Source organism: Atractosteus spatula, chromosome 28, assembly GCF_055471065.1.
Source record: "Atractosteus spatula isolate fAtrSpa1 chromosome 28, fAtrSpa1.hap1, whole genome shotgun sequence".
Classification (NCBI taxonomy): domain Eukaryota; kingdom Metazoa; phylum Chordata; class Actinopteri; order Semionotiformes; family Lepisosteidae; genus Atractosteus; species Atractosteus spatula.
Genome location: NC_142733.1, coordinates 7,823,322 through 7,839,286, shown reverse-complemented (window position 1 = coordinate 7,839,286; position 15,965 = coordinate 7,823,322). Strand labels below are relative to the sequence as shown.

Genomic DNA, 15,965 nt, shown 5'->3' with positions numbered 1-15,965 from the left:
TCAAAGTAGTTGAAAACAAAGCTTGTGTTCCCTCGTGAAAAGCGGCTATCATTCCATTCCATATTTCTGTCAGTTTCATTAGTCTTTTTTCAATGATTCCAAGCTAGGGCGACTATTTGACAAACTGTACCTGCTCTTTATTTTTACTAACTGTATACAACAAGCCTGTAGTAAACATGATTTGCTTTCTTTGACAAAAGGCTTCTTCTGATTTATAACTTTTGTTCTTAAGAACAGTTAAGTATACAGCGGGTGTTATTTAGGGTAACAGTAAAAGTTAGGACCAAGTGGAGTTACTTCTCCAAACAGTTCACATTTTTATAGCAACCTATGAGTGTGATACAAGAAACTTAACATCTCCTTTTAAAACCCTGATCTTCAAAAGTTTTCATTTTTACAAGATCATAAAGACTTATGCAGTATAAATATTATTAATTTGGGTAGAGGACTATTATATTATCTTAATCAAAGCTTTAAGGCAAAACTGGTTCCAGGGACTGTCGATTGTTTTGTGTGCACAATGACATGTCTGCATGTGTTAATTCAAGAAAACTGATTCACACATTCAATTACCCACACTATCTTCATGTCTGCCATGAAATTTCATAGTGTCCATACAGGCACTCCTTGAGGTCTGGAGGTGCTACTGCTTTTGAACGGAGGTCTGTGTACAAAGCTATTCTTGTAAAAAAGCATCAGGTATGTTTTGTTGCTTGCTTCTGTTGTTTTTTCTTCTTCAGCATGTCTTGCTTCTTCTGGATTTTGGCCTTGAACAACTTCTTGTCTTTCCTGATCTTCTCCAGTTCAGCTTTTCTTTTTGCTTCCAGATCAGGGTCCTACAACAAGCAAATGATGAAAAGGTACAATTTTACCATTTTTATTTAAAAAGTCTACAGGATTTATAAATACCTACCAATTCTTTAGACAGATCAGTAAACATTTAAGTCTTTTATCAAGCACAAGCTTTGAAAAGTAAAAGCCATCACTAAAGTTCTCAACAGTAACCTGAACAGAATTGCAAAACAGGCTATCATGCAAGAGTTCAGCTTCTTTTTGAACTTTCTTAAAGCAGAACACGTTGAGCTGTTGTATAAAATTGGTTTCATACGCACCTTTCCTTCCAAAATCAGCTGTTTCCTTTTGTTTATTTCCTTCTTCTCATCAAAATCTGTTGACTCCAGTTTCTGTGAAAGATGGAAAAAAGTGCTCATTATGCTAATGTGGGATTCTGCCCCTTTTAGCAAATGTTTTAAACAAATTTCACAGGAAGAAAGGACAAATTCAAACACATGGGCACAGAACACAAATCTGCTATGCAACGCATTGGTGATGAATATTCTTGCTTGAAAACAAACTGAAGCAAAAACTTACAATTTCGCATTCCCTTCTTGTCACGTTAACCTGGGTAAGGATATTCAATACTTCACTCTCCTTCACAGAAAATTCCTTCAGCTTGGTTTCTAAAGAGAGAAGAAAACACCATAATCACTTCTAAGTGGTGTTAATACAAAATCGCCATGCAAAGCGTAAAAGTGGGATTCAGTTCAATTAAAAAAATTGATTTAAAAAAGCCTTCATACAAAAAAAAATCTAGTTTCACGTTTTCAAACTATTGCCCTTTGTAACAGGCTCGCCTTTTCACTCTTAAATTACTACATGACAGACTTAGCTTAAAATGAAGCTTCCTGTGATCTCTACAAACCACAACGGGGACTTGATCAGCTTATAAAAATGCGGGATTGGAAACGTACGGATTTGCTCCTCGACGGCGTGGACAAGGTGAATGTCGTACTGTGTGACCAGTGTAATGGCAACACCGTTCCTGCCTGCGGGAAGAAAGGAACAGTGTTGTCTTCGGCTGGGTTTTTCACAAGCACGCCGACGGTGCCCCCAGCACGTTGACATGACTTGCCTGCGCGGGCTGTCCGCCCAACTCGGTGGATGTAAGTCTTGGGAAGGCCCGGTGTGTTATGATTGATGACCACTTGGACGGTAGGGATGTCCAGACCCCTAGCAATATCAGAATGAAAATTATTTCCAAAATATTACAAAGCTGTTAAAAGCAGTATGAGTATTACAGATATCGCAACAGGTATTATGCACATGCTGATAGAGGTGAGTTTAAGTCTAAAAGGTCAAATTAACCAAAATATAAATCAGAAAAACAATTGATAAATCCTTCATCCTACCTGGAAGCTACATCAGTTGCAATTAGGATCTTGAAGACACTGGACTTGAACTTCGCTAGATTAGCAAACCTTTGCTTCTAAAAATGCAAGGATTGGAACAGTTACACACCAGAGAATACTGTGTTGTCCAGGGCAGTGTTTTAATTATTCCCCTCAAGACTGAAAAACATTTGTTATTGGAGTTTCCAAGGAAAGGTATACCCGATCAACCAACAATTACAACAACTAAGAAATGTAGATTTTTTTTTTTATACAAGAACATCATTATTGTTCTGGGTAAAAAAAAAAAACCAACTATACAGTTTCTCCTGTATGTTACCTGTTTCATCATTGAATGGAGTGCAACGGAGGGGAATTTAAATTCTCGGAGCATCATGTTCAAGATTTGACAGTTTCTATAAAACAAACATGCACACATGGACACAGGTTAGAGCTAGCAGTTGCTCATGGATCCATTCCGACATTGCAAGCTCAATATGGAAAAGCAGGTGGAGGCTTACTTGCACGTGCTGGTGAAGATCATAATGGACCAATCTTCGTGATCATCCTGGAACTTCTGAATGAGATGGACCAGGTAGGCGTCTTTGACCTTCTCGGGGGTGAGAATGTACCTCTGGTCCAGTTCCTCCACTGTCCGCACCCTGCCAGAGCAGGCGCACACACACACAAGAGGTTCATTCACGCGTCAGATGGAGATAGCAGAAAGGTCCCCTGTATCGATTAGCTGGTCTAGTACTGTGCTGCGCTTCTCTGCACCTGTCTTACATAGCTTGGGGCTGAGATATGCCAGAGAGACAGCGATCGAATCCCAGCTGGGGACAAGACACCGAAACCCAGTGGGCAATGGACCAAGCGTTGTGATCATCCTGGAACTTCTGAATGAGAGGGTCATCAAACCCTTGGGAGGTTTTAAAAAAAATAACAGCTGCCTATCCTGGACTGGCTATACAATTCCTTTATCTGTATGATAGCAATACTCATCCTTCACCCTTTAACCTGAGTAAAATTGTAAAACTAAAAAGTGTTCAATTTGCAAGGAGAACAAACCCAAAACTCTCATTCTCAATTCTTTTGCTTTTCATTAAAAAAACATCCACATTGGATTCAGTCACCAGCAGACTTATTTTCTTTAAACTCTGCTTCACTACAAACCACATTTATACCAATCATCCACAGCCATCTGCTTTTGTTGTTATCAGTTTTTTCTAGAACCGATGATAAAATATTCACACTAAATGAATGATCACACACAGTATATGCAAGTGACTGCCTCTCTCTGCTATTATCCAGTGCAAGCCTTGTCCTGCCCTGAGCAATGGCCACAGCTGGAACAGAACACAGCTCTTACTCAGACTTGCTTTCCCAGAAGAACGGCCGGTTCATGGCAATCCTCTTGAGCTCCTGCAGCGTGTCAGTCAGCGTGGCGCTGAACAGGAGGGTCTGTCTCTGGGCGGGAACAGCCCCCAGAATCACTTCCAGGTCCTTGGTAAAATCAGTGCAGCCCTGTTCTAGGAGACGATCGGCTTCATCCAAAATCTGGGAGAAGGGCAGAAATTTAAATCCAGCATGCAACTGAACCTAAGACCTTACTTTTCAAGGTGGTCTGCAGCATGTTATTCGGAAATCTTCCTGAACACTGTGGAGTTATAGAACTTGTCACCAGCCTACATTACACCTGTGTTTCCTTTCTACTTGGATCAAGCTTTTCCTGCCATCTGCTTGGGGAAATCCAGACTTTTCTGAACCCTCCCCTCTCCATTCCCGTTTTCTCTGTGGCTCTGAAGCAGCCTGTGTGATAGGAATGTCGTCGGGAAAAGCACGTGACCTCACCAGGAAGCGGATTTTGTTTATGCTGAAAGTGTTGGAACTCCTGATGTGATCGGCCAGTCGCCCAGGAGTCGCCACGACGACGTGTGGCTTCTTGGACAGCTCCAGCGCTTGTGCTACCATGTCTACAGACCAACAAGGGAGGGGGAGTGTGAGTCCATTTTCCTGTCCGATACCTCACTCCCGAGGAAAACAGAATTTAGTGTGATTCTAAGTTGCCTCAAAATACCGTACCCATTCCTCCAACGACGATACAGTCCCTCAAACCAAGTGGTTTTCCCAATACCCTGAACTGCTCAGCAATCTGATAAGCCAGTTCTCTGTAAAACACACACAGGTGTCACCAAAAATAAAATTCAGGAAAAGCAATCAAAAGTTTAAAAAAAAACAGTCTGGGATTAAGTTCAGGTTCTCTATGCCTTGCATGTGTTCCAAAAGACATCACATCTGGATAAGGTCATTTGGATGTATATTTTGCATAACTGCTTCATAACATAGGAGTCTGCAGAGCAAGGTTTATATGCATCAATGAAACAGCGGTGAATGTATGATATATATATATAGTACAGTACATATATTGAAACACAACAGCTCATACATGAGGTTACATTTTGCAATGTGATAAGCTGCTATGTTTTATTGCTTGAGTAGTACCGAACCTTGGTACAGTGAGCTCAAGGTGTCATTTCAAGTCCTAACAGGCAGAACGTTTCCACACCAGGGCAGAACCGACACATTTGCCCGATTCGTCTGCACAAACCGACTGCTCCTCGCTCCTAGTCCCAGGAAGCTCCCATGAGCTCCCGAATGGCTTAACTGAACCAGTCAGGCACTGAAGTGGACCAAATCAGTTATCTATCGATCCTGCAGCGGGTCTGGGACCAGGAGTTATGTTAAAGGCGTAGTCACGAATTCACTGCTCATGTTCCATGTCGTGACGAACTGGTGATTTAAGGGAGGCCAGTAAGCGCGGCGGGACTGTAGCCTTCCACCACCAGGGCTGGTATTGACACTGCGTACCGGGTGGGAGTGAGCACCAGGCAGAAGATGCCATAGGGGTCTTCCGAGAGTTTCTGGAGCACCGGCAGCACAAATGCAGCCGTCTTACCGCTCCCGGTCTTCGCACAACCCATACAGTCGCGGCCTGCGGGCAAAACAAATTCAGTCACGGCCCTGCCGGATAGGAGAGTTTCAGTACATAGACCACACGCCTTCTCGGAGAGGAGCATTTAAAGAGTTTCCATCAGCTGTAAGATTTGTATACGTACAACATAATCACAGCTCAGCCAACGTCTATGGTTCGCGTCACATATAGTTCAAGCTGAGTGAAGTTGATAATTCAATATACTACAACAACCAGATGAATCAACTGAACAGTCGCGATGCAGGAGGAACTGTCTAGCCCGAAGTTGAAATCTCTCTCTATACAGACGGAAACAGGCTCAAATATCGCCCAGTCTGAACAGCTTTCATTAACGATGGCCGTGGTAATATCTTGAGGACGGATAATATTTTATGATTTCTTCGCAATAAGTTCTAAACCGAACCAATCGAGTGAAAGTACCGGACTACAGCACCACCTCACCTTCCAAAATCGCAGGCACGCAGCTCTGTTGAACCGGAGTGGGTTTGTTGATACCCATCTGCTTGCACTGCTGAACTAACCAGTCCGACAACCCGAGCGACGAAAATTCCGACATCTTCTTTCTTCCTCCTCTAAGATTTCACTACGAATGGGACCTTTCCCAACCTATAGATGTCAGATCTCTAAGTAGCGCGCAGGAACCAAGCCTTTACAAAATGAGCACGCGTGTTGTCGAACCCCGGGCGCACGTCTTCTACGTGACGGTGACGACACGCCACGCTGTGTTACGGAAGACGTGCAGCCAGGGTTAAAGGTGAAGTCTATTGACACAGCTGCAGCTGTATTCTACTGTATGATGAATATATTACGATAATATATGGATAGCGCAATGTCAAATGATCTGAAAATAGTCAAATTAATAGAATTTTCCCCCAACTTTATTGAACATAATATAAAAAAGAAAGGGATCTTAAAAAACAGTGAACGAAAAAAACAAAACAATGCACTGCCAGAAGTTATTACAAATCAGAACACAAAAAGTTAAATTTTTTTCATACATCAGCTGGGTTTTTTTGCCTTGTTATTTTTCAAGTTTTAATGAAGTTTAAGTAACATTGCATTTTCATCTTATAAGCATTAAATGAGAAGTAGCCTTAGACCATTTTTGTGAATATATTTATCCAGTACTACTAACAGATTAATTATAAATAAATGTTCTTTCTCCATATTACGTCTATAGTAATAATATACATGTTGTACACATTGGCCAGTGGAGTGACTCTGTTATCTGGTAGTAGCTCTATCACCCTGCAATTCACAGCTGGCAGCCCACTGAAGCTCAGTAGGTGTGAGCCTGGTCAGTACCTGGATGGGAAACTCCTGGAAAAGGTAAGGCTGCTGCTGGAAGAGGTGTTAGTGAGACCAGTAGGGGGTGCTCACCCTGCGGTCTGTGTGGGTCCTTATGCCCCAGTATAGTGATGGGGACACTATACTGTAAAAAAGGTGCTGTCCTTCAGATGAGATGTTAAACCAAAGTTCTGACTCTCTGTGGTCATGAACAATTCCAGGGTCTCTTTTTTAAAAGAGCAAAGATGTGAACCCTGGTGTCATGGCCACATTTCCCCCTGCCCTTTACCAATCATGGCCTCCTAACAATCCCCATCTATGAATTAGCTTCATTGCTCCGTTATCCTTCCCACTGATGGCTGATGTGTGGGGTCTGTGAAGTGTTTTGAGTGGAGTGTCCAAAGTGCTGTATAAGTGTAAGGAATTATTTGGTTTGTAATTGTAAACAGACTAAGTTCAATTTTCATTCTTCTTATAGAAGTAGTAAACACTGCATTTTTTTTAGCAAAGCATGCAGTGACTAATAAAGTTTATTGATCATTGGATAATAACACCCCCAATCAATTTTTAGTGGTTGTGAGTGGTACTCAAAATACTTTCAACATATGTATAAAATAGGTATGTTTTTCAGAGTTTATGTTTAGTAATCTAATACATCTGACCGCTTAATTAAAAGTGATTTTTATTCTGGGAAAAGTAAAATCTGGATGCATTTGTAATCAATAGAGGGCAGCAAAGGATTTAAATGAGAGAAAGTGTTGTTTGCCTTACTGGTATCTTAAAAATTATGAGCTGTCCTGGAAAATGGGTTTTGTAGGGGTGGTGAATGCGCAAACAGCACATTTTGCATATCAACCGTTTCTCAGTCATCCAGAATTAACAAACTTTTCTTTATGTTGTAAACCTGTAATTACAGGGAACGTATTTGAAAGCATCACTTGTAAATACTGCTGCCAGGCCTCTGTCACGGTCAGTGCTATTAAACTGAAAAGGCTTTTTGGAGCCACTCCATGCATTGTGTAGAACTGCAAAATGTGACTTTTTACTTCTCAAGAAATTATAATAGTACTGGACACGTTTTTCATGATTAAAAGCCAAATGTTAAGGATGTGTTAAGGGACAGATAGACATGCTAGTAATCTTCACTATTACGTTTCGAGAATGTTACTGAAAAGTAGGAATTCATAGTTAAAAAAGCAAAATTCGTTTAAGAAGCTTGTATGAAATAAAGCAATACTGCTATCTCCTCAACCCCGCCTTCATTATAAACACGCCTCTGCTCAGCCTAATAAGGAGGTGGGAGGGGCAGCGTGTTAGAAGGTGTGTCGACCTGTAGCGGTCTGATTGGAGGACGTTTAGGGAGGCGTGGTCACTCGATCCCAAATCCTGTCTGAAACTCATTTCCTCCATTCTCAGAGACAGAGACTGTTAACCATATCTTTTGATTTTCTCCGCCTGTACTGATCTACTAAAAATGCATTTTACTTCTGGCTACAAGGAAAAAACATATTTGAAGGTCTCCACAGGAAAATAAAACTGCAGCTGGTTGACAGCTGTTGTTTATCCTTTGAGAATAAACTATAGATTTCCCTTTCTTTCTTTTTTTTTAATTGAACGCCGATTACGCCATGTTTAGAGGGCATTTATTCCGAGCGTTGTTTAGAAAAGTACAGCTAGCAAACTCGCCGGTGTTTATTACATTATACTGCAGCACGTTTAAAATGCTCTATGCTGAATCGGAGTTTCCCTGAGGAGCGAAAGAACAGCTGTTACAACACTCATAATACAAACAACGAATGGCATTTTTACAGTGTTATCTCAAGAGTATATAATGACTGAGTTCAAATCTAGGGCATTAACTCAAGTACTGCCACCTTCAGAGAGGAAAATAGAACATCAGCATAGATTTCCACGCTAAATACACTACATATCTTTGTCTGCTTCTGTATTATTAATCTATATTTCACACGGATAATGCTATTTTCTTTTCAAGATTCCTTCAGAATGGTGATGTGAACAATCGGGGTACCTTTCCACCATGTAAACTCACGCTGCGCTTCTGGGATCTTCACGAAACCAGTCTTCACAGCGCAGTCAAGTCACAGGCTAGTGTGAGAGAGATCTCCCCAGCTCTCATCAGAAGTGAGGACCTCTGCGCAACACTGTTTTTTCTTGTCAGGTGGTTTAAGGACACAACATGTTGAGAAAAATCGGTTTGTATTTAATCCGTTAGAAAGACAGGTTTATAATGAGACACACAGCATTATCCCCAGACCTGGATATAGCCAGCTTTCATAGCTGCTGAAGAATAGGGACTTTTTTAATGCCTGCATGTGGCACTTTCCCTGCCTGTCTGGTATGATATTTGCGTTCAGAAAATTTACTTGGGAAAGCCAGGAATAAATCTGAAAATGGAGGGATTGAGCCAGACTCCTGGCTAATACAGTGTCTACTTGGGATTGATGTTCACATGTTATGCTTAATGCTATGAGACCCAGTTAGTTTGCAGTTTGCAGTCTGAAACTGGTATTTAGTTATATGGCACAAGTTGTAGAGAGCACATGTGAGTGTCCTTTCACATTAATTATTATTTTAATCTTGTGTTTCCAAGTCTTTGTCCTATTAACCTGTTGTTCAAACCAACAACAAGAAAGACAAGCTTCTGAAAAGACTTGACAGTGTTAACTGAGAAAAAAGGGGATGTGAAAAATACAAAAAAATGCCAAATTTGGCAGTTTGTGCAGCATCATTGTCTTAGGATTTCACTTATATACAGTATTTGGCTTCAAGTTTTATAGACCACAGCTGTGTATACGGATAGATCACTTCAAAGTAGAACAAACGCTCCCTCAGTAAACCAGAAGAAGCATATTGTGGGGGATTTTTATCTGGTAATCTTCCACGTTTATGCCAGGTTTTGGACTTGTCACGTTTCCGAAGTCTGACGGGCAGCTTGCTTGAATTGAGCTGCCGTGTGGGTTTGGGGGTGTCGGAGTCCTGAAAGGGGGGCTGACAGCACCGGCACGCAGAAGACGAATGAAATCACCCGCAGAGCCAGGGCGCTTGAAGAAAGAGAGGCTTTCTCGCTTTCCTCCGGTCGCTTCAGCTGCTCTGCTGTCGGAGGGATGAAAAATGGGTTTCATTTTGCCCTCATTAAAGCGGAAGATAAGAACAGCGTCTGTGAGTCCTGTTAACACTTCATGTCAAAGGATCCCAAAGCACTTTCCATTCAGGAGGGGATCCACTTCATCGACACATGGGAGCCCCTCTGCACCAGCAACCCCACTAACCAGCAGATCAGGAGCAGACGTGAGCTGAGTTAAGAGAGAGCTCTAGATTGTGCAAGCCTGGACATTTGAAGAATTTAAGCATCACACCAGTTACCCACTCAAAAAGTGCCAGATGATCTCTCGTGATCAAGCTGTCAGTACCTTGGTTTAACATCACAACCAAATGAAGGCACCTCCTATCTCAGTCACTGTACCGAGAAATTGGTTTAGAAATTCTGACAGAGCAAAGAGCGCCACCTACCGGTCCACCAGAACCACTTGCAGTGGCAGCAACCCGATTTCCTTGGAGGTTTTCTATCCCAGGCCCAGCCTCGATTAGCTCCTGAGATCTGACGAGATCAGGTGACACAGTGTCTGCTAACATCTCTGATCACAATTCACTCTAAAACAGGGCAGATCTGAGTTCATTTAATTGCACAGCAATGAGCTGCGACATGAAGGGTCAATACCTGAGCTGACTCACCATCTGCTGTGTGGAGCTCAGTTTGACCTTTCATATCCAAAGCAGTGCCTCTTACAGCATGCCCCCCTCATCAACTGCATGTTAGCATGAGTTTTTGTATTTTCTGTTTCAGTCATCTCTCTCTTGTTTCCTTTACTGACCTTACAGAGCTTCTGAGATCTGACAGGATCTTACACCAGTGCAGGACAGCTGCTCATCTGGATATAAAAGACATCACCTAGGTGACACACATTCATTAAAGCCAAGTGGAAAGAAATCCACGCACAGAGTCACTATGGAGGAAAATAAATGCCTAATTAGGAATCCACTGCTCTCAGCAGCGTCTATGCTGCCAGCTCTAGTTTATAAGGTGTAATACACTATTTTGTGATATATGCTCTTAATTGAGATGGGTTACTACTGCATTACTCTCAGCTTTGATATCCACATCCCATTGACAAGATATCTGAGGTGCACAATAATCACAATAAGAGTTGTGCTACAGACTGTTTGCATGTCACAGAGAGGATGGCTTTCTGCTATGACACTGATACGGTGAAGTCCAAGAGTTTTAAAACTTCTGTAATAGTATCCTATATGAGTCCATATATGTAATGTTTTCATCTGCAAGTTACGTCCCCAAAGAAATTGAAATCAGTGGTTCACAGCTCCATTCCTGGCACGTCGCAGTGTCTCCAGATTATATCCCACTCTGCTCTGAATGACCTAATTGGCCTAATCGTTAGTTTCACTGGACCAGTTTAACTCTTTTCGAAGATCTACTGAGGATTTAAAAGGACCCAGAAAACCTGCTGGATTCTGGACACTAGAGGAACGGAATGGTGCACCTGTGGTTTAAATAAACGACAGCTCTTTAAAAAAAAGGGAGCGGGGGCGTTCAGACCTGCAGAAAGCACAGAGGGGAGTTTTTTTAAAACAAAAACGAGGTTCGACAGCTTTAAGCGATGTGTCATTCCGCGTGTAACCAGCAGGTGGCGAACAAGATGGTTTAAAACCTAACTGGAGCAAGAACTACCATCCAGAATGGGATTGTGGCAGTGTTCTCAAGACTGGAAGACACCATGAGCCCGCAGAAAAGTAGAGCTAGCCCGAAGGTTTGACAGTCGTCATTAAACAAACGCAAGAATAAACTCGTTTGTAGACTATTGCAACGCGGGAAGCTGAAATACAGAACATGAGTGTTAAAGCATTTGGTTAGCGGAGTGCAGAACGAAGAAAAAGAGGAACTTAGCAGTACAGACTCTGAGAGACAAAAGGACTGCAGTACAGGACGAAGCACCTTCCGAACTTGCAAATACAACGTTTGAGAACATTTTTTTCCTTCTGAAAATACTCATAATTGGCGATTCATGCAGAGCTTGATTCCGGGGGCAAGCACAGCCAAGAACTCACCCCTCTTTTCATGCAGTGAAATTCCGGTGGAAATTTAAGAAGCATCCGGATCCGTAGACAAAAGAACGGGAAAGCCTGACTAAAAACCCTCTCATGACCAGCTAGAAAACGGGACTGCACAGCATTGACATAAAAACAAAATCTACACAGGAGTAAAAACGAAATGGGGTGAGTTATGTTGTTATTATTTTTTAAAACTAAAAAAAAAATGTTGTTAATAGCAGAATGAGGGAAAAGTTAAGGATGGCGCTACATTGACCACATTGCTTCTATGTGGATATTTATAAATAAACTGATGTTTAAGAACATAGCCTTCTTCCAGTGTCTCTTCGCGGAATGATGAATACCAGCAATGCACAGAGAGTATCAGTTCATATTTGTTTTCCTCGAATTGGATTAATTTCTTTTGGGGGGGGGGGAAAGTGCTTTTCTATGAGCTAGCTTCAAAACGTATCTTGACACGTTGCCCTTGGCGGCGTTTACGAAAGAATTCCTCTCGTGTTGCTGGATTAGTCTTTAAAAACCGCTGCGACCGTGGCTGGGTCTGATTTTTAACTTTCTTAAAACACAAACAAACTTTGAAGCAGGACAGTCATGCTGTGGCTGTCAGTGGTGGACCCCCCCCCTTGATTTTACCGGTATGAAACTAATAAACAAAGTGCTAAAATGAAAGCTTGGGACCTGGGCATGCTTTTAAATAATTACCCCCTCCCCCCAGCGCCAGACCTAAACACGTACTGTATGCAGTTAACGGGGCATGTGAGTATGGATCATTTATTTCGAAATATACGCTTTAAATCGGGGAAGCTAGTAAAATGTAGGAGGGATAAGGGGACAGGATTTAAAAGCAGCATAAAGGTTGGAGGAACGCCCTCCTACTATGTTGCAAGACAGCTGAAAAACCTACAGTATTTATGTCGCCCTCAAGTTATTCTGCTTAAGTGCTTAAAAAGAAACCTCTGCTGGGAAAACTTCGCGTCTTCAGAGCGTGGGAACACAGAGCTGCACATTCATATTTAATGAAACACAACTCGGGCGCAGAACCTTCACTCCAGGTGATCTGACTGGAAAGACGCCTGAGCGAGGACGCGTACGCCAGCAGAAAGCCTGAGAGCTCCGCCGTGACCTTTCGCGATCTCCAGGATTCCACGGGAGACAGTTCTGCGTGGGTTGCCCTGTCCTATCGCGAGTGTTTTCGACTATTAAAGCCACTGTAAGCCACGTGGCAGAGACGATTTCGCCGTGCTGTTCGGAAGCATCGTGTTGCGTTCTAAAGTGACGACACCATCGGCGATTAGTAACATTTAATAGTAGCAGCGAATTGTGTAATTGGATCGTAGGTGCTGTTGCAATGTACGAAAGTGAGACAGTTTTGGAAAGGATCTTTCATGATAACTTGCATGTAACTGCACGGATATGTGGAGGAAATGTGCTCCGTCCACAAACGCACAACTGGCTTGATATAAGTAGGCTCACTTTCTTGTGTACAAGGCAGTACTTTCAGTATAACACGGGTGGGTGTGATTAGTCACGCACTGGAGCAACACAGTGGGACTCCTCTTGTGTTGCCTTTATGCCAAAGGAATATTCTCCAGTTAGGGCCAGCGCTCTTAAATAAAGAGAACTGTTTCACCTAATCAGACGATCTTCTGAAATTCTCAGAAAATGTTTTCAGTAGCTGCATCAGGTGTCGTCTCTATTGTTCCTGAAGTTGGTTAGGTTGGAATCAGAAATGAGGTTCATGCCCTGGTATTGACTACTGAGTGGCTCTGTATGCTCTAGAGCAGAGCTGAAACACTGTTCTCTGCTCTCTATCAGATATTGGCATGAAAACCTGGAGAATTCTATAACCCCCACCCCGCATGTGTTGTCCTATTGTTTGTGTTTTGCTGGGTATTACTAGGTTGTAATCAGTGACCAGAAACGTACTTGCTGTAGAAAATGTTCCTTCTCTGTGACCTTGTCTGTCTGCAGCTGCTGCTGGTTATCCAGCTTTCTAATGGAGTTGCATGCTTTTGTTCTGTCACTTACACCTTTTTTTCCCCCTTTTCTCTTTCTGCTGTAGAAAAGGAGCTCTTCCTAGCCTGTAACAATGTATCCACTCCACAGAGAAAGGTACTGGTAACGTCCTTCATGTGTGTTGTGTGTGTGTGTGTGTCTCTGTGCTCAGTCAGGTAGTTGCAGGCTGTCCTGCCTGGGAGGTTGGGGTTGGGTGGGGTATTTCAATAAACACGTCTTGAAAAGGAAGGTCCTTTAACTTCTGCTCTTCAAAGAACCCCAGTGTGTATTACCCAGGGGTTGTGGTCAGTTGTGATTCATATCCTGGGAAAAAGTTTGCAATAGTCACTTCGTTATGACCTACATTATTCAGTGACAGGTTCTACTGAAGGCATCGCAATTACTCATCTGCAATGTAACAGACCACATTAAAAAACTGTAGAGCAGTTGATCACGGGCATTATGCCAACTAAATAGTTTATAACCAGTGAGTTTATTTTTTAACTTGAGTTCTGTGGCAGAAAGGCCATTGGACACTAATGAATGGCTCCAGTGTTGTCTCTTATAGTGGCTGGCAGGAAACTGTCAAGCCCATTGTGACTTTTATTGAGACTATTTTCTCTGATACGGAGGCAGAGAACAAGGTGAGATGCCAGACAGCTCCTGAAAGGTTCCGTTTCTCTCCTTGAAATAACTTTGCTTTTGCACTTGAACTGTATTCCACTTTCTAATGCTTGCACGGTTTTTCCTTACTGGAATAATTTAGTATGATGTTTTTATTCTAATAATATTCTGTGCTTGTTTGTAACATTTGTATGCCTTTTGATGCCATTTTAGACCTGTCTGAAAGATGCTTATCAAACTGAAAGGACTCACATTGTCGCTAATATAGCACATCGTGCACTAATTAGAACTGTAATGCCTGGGTGGGCTTTTAAAATCCTTGAAACTAATACTCTGTCCTGTTTATGAGATGATGAAGGCTTACATTTATGATGATTGGTGTTATTTTTATTCTACCTGAATGGACAGCCTCTCAAAAACAGCAGAATCTGTCTCACTTTTGAAATCTGATTCCCACACCGTCTTGCCTTATAATTAAGTCCCGTTTGTGATCTGCAGCACCCCTACAGCTACAGCGATGCGTGCTCAGATCCTGTCTCTTGTCAGTTGAAAAGAAGCCTCCCCACCTGAACACAGGAACCCAGGAACAGGAACCAAGAGCTATGGCAGTCCATCACATTATTGCATTGAGCTGTAGGTCTCTTGCCAGGCTTCCTCTGTCCTAATGGATGTGATCAGTTGAGCCAGCCAGTCACATTAAAGGAATTTACAACCACCAATTAAGCTGAAAGCCCATCTTGCTTGCAATGGGTCAGATCATGAATATAACTCAGGGCATGAGAATGTCTAGACTATGGTTGTCTTTGTTACAGACATAGATTTGTTTACAACTCGTAAATCCTTTTCCCCATAATGCATGATGGCAGATAAGGTGTTTTTCTTTTAATATGGCCCTTGTGCACCAGTTTTCATGGGTATCCTGCATGCATTCTGTTTCATGTTGATTTAACGTCATTCAGTGTGTGCTGTTGGTGATTCCCTGCTTGTCTTCTCTGAGACAATCCCAGTAGATCTGTCTCTGGCTGTACAAGCTGTAGATTTTCAGCTCCACAAGTGGCCACTTACGTTAGTTTGGAGTGCATTCTTAGGAACGCTTCAGGAGTTAAAATAAGATGAAATGTATGAAGAAGTAGGCTGGTACTCTGTTATATTAAAGTGTCAGAAATAAGAGCTTGTTGTCTTGTGGTTAGGTCTATATTCCCTAGCTGTGTGGTGTTACAGGTGCAGAACTAAGATGAAACGTACTGTAGGCTGCAGTTTTGGGTTACAAAATGACTTTAATGCTCATAGAATGAAAGAACCAGAAATTCTGGCCACATTGTTGGAGACCTTGGCCTGTGTAAATATGGGTTTTTCCCCAGCATTAATTCCTTTGTATCCCCCTGCGAAGGCCCTTGGCTTGCTCGTGTACAGTATGTGTATGTGTGGGGGAAGTATTTGACCACTGTCCTACTGTCACCTCTCCTCCAAACAATCTAAGTCCAAGTATTTCCTTAATCCCTTTGCATAACCCTGAAAATGCATTGTTAGGTTGATATGCTTATAGGTTTAAGGCTGTAAGCTTTAAGCACAAGAATTTAGCATTCATCTGAAAAATGGCTACTATTGTCTCCTTCAATAGTTTTTTTTTTGCTGTGTCATGGTGCTGAATGGAGCTTCTCAAGTTTCCCAAGTTCTGGAATGTGGACACGAGGTTATTTTTGCTGTCAGGGTGCCAGTGGAATCAGGCCTGTGAAAGGATATTAACACAC

The 15,965-nt window shown here is 42.2% G+C and overlaps 2 protein-coding genes across 4 annotated transcripts in view; one reads left to right on the top strand and one right to left on the bottom strand.

Moving 5' to 3' along the window:
- Positions 1-115: 115 nt before the first annotated feature.
- Positions 116-5,860, bottom strand: ddx49 (DEAD-box helicase 49). The gene is made up of 13 exons (XM_088907351.1): positions 5,602-5,860; positions 5,037-5,160; positions 4,251-4,336; positions 4,020-4,141; positions 3,538-3,725; positions 2,690-2,830; positions 2,509-2,584; positions 2,190-2,266; positions 1,909-2,010; positions 1,752-1,822; positions 1,372-1,460; positions 1,113-1,184; positions 116-836 (listed from the first exon to the last, which is right to left on the bottom strand). The coding sequence occupies exons 1-13, from the start codon at positions 5,714-5,716 to the stop codon at positions 696-698; spliced, it is 1,404 nt and encodes a 467-aa protein (XP_088763477.1). The 5' UTR covers positions 5,717-5,860; the 3' UTR covers positions 116-695.
- A 5,356-nt stretch (positions 5,861-11,216) lies between these two features.
- LOC148813946 (homer protein homolog 3) overlaps positions 11,217-15,965 on the top strand; it is a 38,302-nt gene continuing 33,553 nt past the window's right edge. Inside the window, exons 1-2 of one of the 3 annotated variants that reach the window (XM_088907343.1) lie at positions 11,217-11,760; positions 13,658-13,707. In XM_088907343.1, the coding sequence (XP_088763469.1) occupies positions 13,685-13,707 (23 nt within the window). In that variant the 5' untranslated portion in view covers positions 11,217-11,760; positions 13,658-13,684. The remainder of the gene's footprint in view (positions 11,761-13,657; positions 13,708-15,965) is intronic. The other 2 variants (XM_088907342.1, XM_088907344.1) reach the window with 2 other exon arrangements.

Bases quoted from the DNA above. Each gene is read 5' to 3' on its own strand.
- ddx49 (XM_088907351.1), bottom strand. From the start codon at position 5,716: ATGTCGGAATTTTCGTCGCTCGGGTTGTCGGACTGGTTAGTTCAGCAG. The intron at 5,161-5,601 runs GTGAGGTGGTGC...TTTTGCCCGCAG, and splicing joins CGTGCCTGCGATTTTGGAAG to GCCGCGACTGTATGGGTTGT. The intron at 2,831-3,537 runs GTAAGAGCTGTG...CTGCTCTGGCAG, and splicing joins TTCTGGGAAAGCAAGTCTGA to GGTGCGGACAGTGGAGGAAC.